This window comes from Rhynchophorus ferrugineus, unplaced genomic scaffold, assembly GCF_030347505.1.
Source record: "Rhynchophorus ferrugineus isolate W39M unplaced genomic scaffold, kcgeb_rfMv2 rfM7, whole genome shotgun sequence".
Taxonomy (NCBI): Eukaryota; Metazoa; Arthropoda; class Insecta; order Coleoptera; family Curculionidae; genus Rhynchophorus; species Rhynchophorus ferrugineus.
Window position 1 is genome coordinate 27,617,106 of NW_027472586.1, and position 8,870 is coordinate 27,625,975.

At 30.6% G+C, this 8,870-nt stretch overlaps 1 protein-coding gene across 6 annotated transcripts; it reads left to right on the forward strand.

Annotated features, from left to right (window-relative positions):
- The first annotated feature begins 827 nt into the window (after positions 1-827).
- LOC143200061 (uncharacterized) lies at positions 828-5,867 on the forward strand. Of its 6 annotated transcripts, none has more exons than XM_076410320.1 (12): positions 828-1,005; positions 1,060-1,617; positions 1,679-1,954; positions 2,008-2,275; positions 2,328-2,543; positions 2,675-2,769; positions 2,825-3,038; positions 4,381-4,673; positions 4,748-4,813; positions 4,885-5,065; positions 5,212-5,498; positions 5,554-5,867. In XM_076410320.1, the coding sequence occupies exons 2-12, from the start codon at positions 1,060-1,062 to the stop codon at positions 5,683-5,685; spliced, it is 2,586 nt and encodes an 861-aa protein (XP_076266435.1). In that variant the 5' UTR covers positions 828-1,005; the 3' UTR covers positions 5,686-5,867. The 6 variants fall into 6 exon arrangements, with proteins under 6 accessions (XP_076266435.1, XP_076266437.1, XP_076266438.1 ...); XM_076410322.1 differs by having other exon boundaries at positions 5,224-5,498; XM_076410323.1 differs by having other exon boundaries at positions 4,760-4,813.
- Positions 5,868-8,870: the final 3,003 nt, after the last annotated feature.

The following is an 8,870-nucleotide window of genomic DNA, read 5'->3' on the forward strand; positions in this document are numbered from 1 at the left end:
AAACGTCCACATGCAATGGAAAATATTCAGAAGGAAAGATACTTAAGGTATTTGATTTTTAATCTTAAATTATTGATATAAAAATTAAGAATTACAATATTTAGTCATCAAAAATCAAATAGCACTTTGTATTAAACATATTGTTGCTTTACTTGAACCTATAAAATTATAAAATATATGTTTTAACGTTTATACATTATCCAAGAAAACAAAATATAAAAAGTATTAAAGAAACATTCGCTTAACACTGTCACAAGAAGTGTGAATCTTCCAATAATGTTACACCGAACCAATTCATTTTTGTTTTCAACATTAGAAACTATATTATCCACTAATTATACTAAATATAACACGAAAGCAATTATCATCAAATATTTAATTTAATTAATTAATGGAGCAAGATATTATTATTAAAATTTACTATTAAGCATTTGTTACTTATTATTTTAAATAATATTATTAGAAAGCAATAATATATATACGATAAAAAATATACATTATTTCTAAACCGATAATACCTAGTTATTTAACTGTAATTATTTAAAGATAAATCTTTATCTTCCAAGACAAAACTAAATTCAACGTTACCTGTAACAGTTTCCTACCTTGTAAAAATACCTCACTGTTGGTCTAGATGGCTCTGCTAACTGCCCCAATAAATTATTAATAACAAATAGTTATATATAAATTAAATCTTAATTAAATTATTAATTATTTGTAATTGGGTTTATGCATTTAAAAATATATTTAATAAAGTAAACTTGTACCTAATGAACGTTAGATATCGAAAATCTTCAGTTCCCATCCCTAATAGAAGTGACATTGACGGATTTATATGTTTATGTCAAAATCATTATCATACATGTCAGAATACAGTGATATTTTTATAAAAACAACATAAAAATGATGCATATAAAATTATTTTTAAGCCTTATCTTAGGTTTAGAAAAACCACGAACATATAGTTCACTCTGGAATATCTAAAATATTATGATCTAGTTCAAGGTAGTTAAGAATAATGGTTTTGTCATGTTTATGATAGCCCTAAATTGATTTTAGATGATTATTATGGAAGATAACAGATCTATGACTTTCCACTGTTCGGAGTTATCATCAACTATGTTCCATAAACTGTATGAGCAAAAGAAAACAAATAGATTCTGTGATGTGACCCTATATGTAAATAATAAGATTCTAAAGGCACATCGCAATGTCTTGGCGTGCAGCTCACCATATTTTGATTCTGTATTAAAGCATCATAAAGTAGTTAAAGAACAGCTTACTGTAAATTGTTTAGATAGTGAAATATTTAACAATATCCTTAATTTTATGTATACTGGAGAGATAACTATAAAACACTCCAATGTAGAGGAACTTTTGAAACTCGCAGATCATTTTATATTAACCAAAGTTATAGAATACTGTATAGAATTCTTAGGCACTAAATTAAATCTAGATAATTGTCTATTCACCTATTTTTTAACACAAAGGTTTAAGTTAAAACATTTAGGCAATATAGTAGAAAACTGGATTGCTAGTCATATTGATAACATATGTGATGGTGAAGAAATTGGCAGATTAAGTTCAAAGGAATTACAAGACTTTTTCAGAAATAAGGTAGATTGTATTTCTTTAAAATATGCATGTAATGAGGGATGCTACTAACAATTAATTTTAGAATTTCATATTAACTACACAAAAAGCACTCAGCCTTTTATCAAAATGGGTACTTCTTGATATTGACAAAAGAGAAAAATATTTTGACAAACTTGTTAGGTGCTTCTATACTAATAATTTAGAACCCAGTGAAGTTTTTAAACATCTTGACACCTGTATATTATATACCAAAAGTGAATTATGTTTATTTAGATTTCTAGACTATTTAGCCCAGAATAATTGGACACTATCTAGTTTTAAAACACGCTATGAAGTCTTGCAAGCTAAATATGGCCAGGTTAGTATTGCACTTAAGTGTATCCCAAGAATGATTTTGTCCATATTCACTAGATGACAGTTAGTGACCCAAAATCTCAGGACCAAGAAAGCATTAGGGCAGAAAAAATAGTTGTTACTGAAAAAACAGAGAACAATTCAACACAGAATGTATTAAGTTCAGTTCATGTCCGTGCTAGTTTGAAGAACAAAAAAAGACTTATACTGAAGAAGCTTATGTTACTGGGATTAAAACCAAGTCTAAGAATGGCTGCTTTAAAAATGCTAACGTGTAGAAAGCAACGAATTTCACTCAGCGAAAATGAGAAAGAGGAGACTGAGGGTAAAGTGAAAACCTTTAAAGAAAACAAACAAGTTTATTTTAATCATTGTAGCTAGTGAAGATAGTGATGAAAAGGTTGGCATAAAGTGTCCTATTTGTTTTGCAACAATTAATGATAGTTTACTATTGGAACAACATCTTGCCCTGAGCCATGCCAAAGATGTTACTTATAAATGCAGTATATGTTCTTTTGTATGCCAGTATCATGGAGATTATTTAAATCATATGAAGACTCATTTTAGTGGACCTCCATTTAAATGCGATTATTGTAAGAATATATTCATTTTATTTTACATTCACTGATAATGAAATATTTAAGTTTTACTTTTTATACAAAATTATCTACCAATTTACTGAGTTGTTAAATAATGCCATCTAAAATAGTGATTTTTTCTTTAGGTGAATATAATACTGATCAAATCTCCAAACTTATCACGCATAGAGCGCAGCATCTAGATGAATCAATATACCAATGTACCTTTTGCTCCTTTAAGGTGAAAAATCAAGTAGGCTTAAATTTAGCATTAAAACAACATGTGTGTCTTTTAGTGTCGACAGAAACAAAATTACGTGTCTCATATGAAAATCCACACGCCGGAAAAAAATTACAAATGTGAACATTGTTCAAAGGCTTTCAGGTTTAAGCAAAACCTGGAAGCCCATGTATTAACCCACTCGAATGATAAAAGCTTAACATGTGATTCTTGTGGTTTTCATACAAAGTACTTAAGTCATATGGTGGCACATAAGAGGATACATAGCGGTAAGTTTCATTTTAGTATATGTTCTAGCATATCTGGTTTAAAACTAATATTAATAATGATAATAATAAACGTAAAATACTACACCAATGAACATTATAACAAAGTATCATAAGGAAGATTATTTTCAGAACTATAACAAATTTAAAGCATCAAATATAATACATGATCTTTGTTTACTTTTGTTATAAACATATATATGGAATAATAAAAGAAGTAATACATGTTTATATATTAAAACACTTAATATATGAATAAAACAATTTTGAAATTGATATTTGACTTTAAAATTTATATTAAAACAATAACGAACACAATTAGGTAATTTAGTTTTAATAATTAATTAAAGTAATTAAAGGAACGTCATATTCATAATGAACAATCAGTAAATCAGTAACTATTGATATCCCAAAACTTCGTTAGTAAATATTCAAAATAATTAATAGAAGGTTCAAAGAATAAAATGCCATGTAGTTATCTTATCTGTTTGTTCTATGTATCCATCTATATAAATTATATATATATATATATATATATATATATATATATATATATATATATATATATATATATATATACATTCATTTTAACTCTTTCATATTTTCATTACTTCATTTGTGTATTCATATCGTCTTTATCTTCTATTGCATTGGTCTTTTCTTATGTATTTCATTTTTCGACCTCGCCTTTGCAGATAGCTCCAACAGACGAATTTTTTTCGTTATTCTCGAATTTTATTAATCTGTGTTGGGATGAAATTTTCACATATGTCGGATTTTTCTTTCACAGCTTTATATATCTTCCGATAAAGAGGATACATTAATTTGTTTTTTTCTGCGAAAAATTTAAAATATAACTTTAAGTGACCATAGTATTCGTAATCGTTTTTTATCCAAACTTACCGTAACTCTTTAATAATTCCAACAATACGGGAATACCCGAAAGTAACACTGCTTAAAATTAAATAACTTAGTACGTTATTATCGGTGGTTAAACTCTTAGCCCATACGGCTACCTACTGAGTTTTTTTAATGTATTTTGTGTCATTTGAATATATTTATTTGTAGCACATATTACACAAAAATATTAGGCCTAAAAATTCTTCCTCGATATAAGCTTTAATCATGCCAAATTTCATGCCTCCAGGTGCCACCGTTTTCTTCAAAAAGGGAGACAAAAATTTCGCCAAGTCGATTAATTTATAGATCAATGGACTTGATATGATCTTGTTTATATTATTTTCAATAAATATATTGCAAATATTTCTTTACATTTTAAAAGTTTATACACTTTTAAAGATATAACTTGCTATTGTGTTATATTAGGGGAAATAATATTTTGCAGGTGAAGTATATAGATGTTCCTATCCACATTGCAAATATTCGACATCCAAAAAAAGTCAGCTCGCTATTCATTCGAAAACGCATAACAGCGGCAGCAATCCCGGTGGTGCTAGACCGCACGCCTGTTCAGTTTGCGGGCGTGGGTTCATGGAGAAGTCCCATTTGGTGAGACACGAAAGAATACACTTGGAAGAGAAGCCGTTTAAGTGTTCCAGCTGTGATTATGCTAGCTCCAGAAGAGATAAGTTGAAAGAACATTTCACCAGGCACCACGGCGAGAACGCCTCTGCGAAGGTACATTTAGAACTAAATCGTTAATTTCGTGTAGAAATCAAATACCGATAAGAGTAATTGGTTGATATTTTTAGGTACCATACAAGGCTAGACCTTTACGAAACGGTTCGAGTTCATCATCTTCCAGACCAAAATCACAGGTACTTTGTAATTATATTCTTGCGGCCTGCTAAAACAAGTGCAGTTGCTATAACAATGATATGTATTTTAGTCCGGTCCAGATAGTGGATCAGCGACGACGTCAAGCTCCAGCACCGCCAACAATAATCCTGTAAATTTTTCACAATCAAATTCTGGTACCACGACGACTTCGAGCAACGTCAACCAGCCCATGGGTGGTCCCGAGATTCAGGAGTTGATCATGCATCATCAGAATCACCCCACACCCGCAGGTACTTAACTCCATTTATATATTTATACTAAAAATTCATGAAATAATTCCAAAATAACAACAAAAAATTCTCCTTTTGAGCTTTTGATATACAATGGATTAAATGAATCGATGATGGGAAAAAAATGTTTTCCGTTTGATCCTCAGTTTCTTTTCCAGCTATTAACGCAGCAGCTTATCCTCACCACTTCGCCGAACACGCTGCCGATTTTCATCATGCTCATACCCACGCTCACAACATCCACAATCAACTGCTAGCTTCGTCAGCAGCGGCCGCGGCAGCTACCCATACACCCAGAGCAACAGGGGCCGGAGGCGGTCACAATAACAGCCACGTGATGTTAGCCAGATCAAACCACTCCACCGCGACTTCAACCGCGGCAGCGGTGGCTGCAGCGATGATGCTGGATCCACGGTTTCATCATAATACCGCGGTAAGACCTCCCGAAACTCCTGCAACCACTCATCTAATGACCGATATGTATTTAGACGCCCTACCATCCGTCGACGACACCCGTTTCCATGGCGATGGCGGCGGTTCAGTCATCGCAGCAGATACAGGCGTCGGGCCCTTCGGCCGAGTATCCACCCACGTTGCAGAATTGCATGACGTTGTTCTAATATTGTGGATCTGTGAACTGTGTTTATACAATATTTACTTTGAATATAACTTGTCTCTATAACCTCCTATAATGCAGTACCTTAAAATGTCTTAATTCGTAAAAATATTTTTAAAAAACTGTAAAATTGGAATTTGTGAAAGCTATTCTGTAGCAAATATACAGGAACATATTTGATAGTAATATTTGTGTTTTGCTTAGACCTACTATATATGTTCAACCTACTATATACTATGGTGATCGTTATGTGTCTCGCGTGAAATAAAGTTGTTAATCTCAAGAAGTATATATTAGTATAAAAAATGCGTTTTGTGTCGATTAAATTTAAATCAGAGAAGACTTTTTAAATAGTAAAGACGAAGGTACATAAAACATTATGTAAAGGAGAATTTATTTCAATTTAAAAATATTCTCTATAGTTTTTTATCACATATATTAACAAATATATTCTTTCTATATTCTATATTCTGTTAACTATTTATAAATATAGCATAACATACAAAAATTTATAATTTATAATATTTAATTTGATATTATGATGAAAATGGTGAAGGCAGTGTTTATGATTAATTTTCTGAATTTCGTTACATTTTTTTGATCTGACCTAAAACTAGGCGGTGAAATGTGTGATGCATACCCCATACCCGGTCATGGAGACTCGCCCTGGAGTGATGAGTTGGGCCGAGCCGAGCTGATCACTGTAGATCACTACTGTTACTTCATTAAGTTTGGGGATATGCCACTCACTAACCGGACAGTCGTTATAGGGCACGAAAACCCGGCGAAAGAATAGCTAGTAAAATAATTGTAATTGCACACGAATGGGTGCTCTCGTATGGGGGCAAAAGTTATGGCTGCAGCGAGGGATGAGGTCGTTGCAGCCTGGAAAAGTGGGGGAGGTTAGCGGTGACGCGGTGCTAAGCTCCCAACATGTCTACCAGCTCGCGAACAAGCGCGTTTTCAGAAGAACTTTAGCCGAGTTGTTGTGGAAGGATTGAGATAGAAAGTGCTTGATTTTTGGAATTTTATTATTTCCGACAAACCATGGAGCGTGAAGTTACTCTTTAGGGGCATATTTTGAAAGACTTGAAGCTGTTTCACCCGGGTAGGCGTAACAAACTTGAAGTAAACTGTAGATCACATAATGTACATTAAGCATTTGATGGAGATGGAAAGTCTGCTAGAAGGGCAAACCTTCTGGATTGCTTTCTGGATTTGCGAATGGCAATCGAACCCAGTCAGTCGAAGAGAAGACCTAAGTTACGGACATTTCGTTATTGTTAGATATGAAACAATATCTTTTAAGAGTGGTTCCCTAACAATAGCCATTTACTTTATCAAATTATGAGCACTAATTAATTAGTTAATTGGTTGAACTTAAATTGAATGTGTGTAATATTGTAAATGATTATCTAATGTTTTAACGTGTGATCTGATGGTGATGTAAGATAATTAAAATAACAGGTGTTAAATCTGCTAAGTGTTTTCAATATCTTGGGGCCTAAAAAAATACTGATATAATTAATTAATGCATTTCATTGATTTTTTATTAATGTATTATATATTTTAGAAATAAAATAACCAATGACTAAGTTAAGCTATTGGTAAATGTGATAAATAAAAGTACATTTATATATATATATATATATATATATATATATATATATATATATATATATATATATATACAATAGCCACTTTTAAAGATTTATAAATCCCTTTGTAAGCAGGACCCAATAATGAGCTTAAAAATTAATCAAATTGAGATTGTTTCTTGTAATGGGGTCATAGCAAACAATTACATTTTTTTAATATCTATTATTATATTTATTACAAGAACTATATAATAATGAAAGTAATTATGTTAGAACCTCATAGAAACCACTAGATAAATAATTTTCACTTGTGGAACTTGTGGTCATCAGCCATTGATGATGTTTTAGTGATTGGAGTGCTCGTCATGTAGCCGATTTAAATAATAAAATTAAGAATTAATAGTCGAACAGGAACAGTTTGTTTTTAATAATATATATTTAATATTAATAATTTCTAATTCGAATTACATTATTTAATTTTTGATACACACTTAGCAACCCTGGAATTAAGTTAACCTTAATTAACAAATAAAGTAACTTTGAGGGTTATTGTTTTTAATATTAAATGACCTTGGTGATATTAAGATTTGTATATATAATTGCTATTCAATTAAATATTAATTATTTGACGAATTAAATGTTGAATGATATGATGAATTAATATTATCAATTATCTCTTAACAGAGTTATGTAGGAATATATTTTCAATTAGACAAACATATTTTGATTATATAATATATATGTAAATTACAAATTGTACATTAAGGGATTTTAAACATAATAAATATTTATTTCAATATTTTTAAAATAATTTACTAGATTTAAGCCCTATTATAACCGCTAAAATAATGAAAGTCTTAGAAACACTGGGAGTATATTTAAATAATAAAACAATCTTAAATACTTTTCAAAAATTCAAGTCGTAAGATGGATAATTTCACTTAAAATAATTTCATTATGTATTTATTTTTTAATTTGGAAAATGAAATTATTTGCACGCCCCTGAATAAAAATTCAAAGTTTGTTCAAAATGTTGTAGTTTCTGAAGACGGCACTATAAAAAAATTCATATTTGTTGCTTATTGAGAAAACCAGTGTGCCATGAATTTTTTTTTCATCCCTGTGATATGCGCACTATGTTGCCGTTATGCATTTTATATTTGTCATTATGTTTAATTAATTTGTTTTAACAAATTAAAATTATATTTGTATTAATTAAAATTTAACATGTTTACACCGCCAGTTATTTGTTTAATATTGACGCGACTGGATACTTCAGAAATGTTAATGCAAAATGTATTTCATTATGTTGAATTTAATAATGAAAATATTTCTGAGATTGTTGACAACGGCGCGCTTCGATGTCAAATAGGATCGTACTTCAACGCTGTTCCTTTATTATTGTACTAGCGGTGCCCTTCCTTGTGACGCGATACCGTGGCTCCATGCAACTATTTTAATTTGAATTTTTCTACAAAAATTCGGTTTTGCCGAATTCATTCTTTTTTTAAATTCTATATGTTTATGTTTTGCTGTGTTCTACAACGGGTAAGTTGATATTATTTCATATTTATTAACATAATTGCTCTTA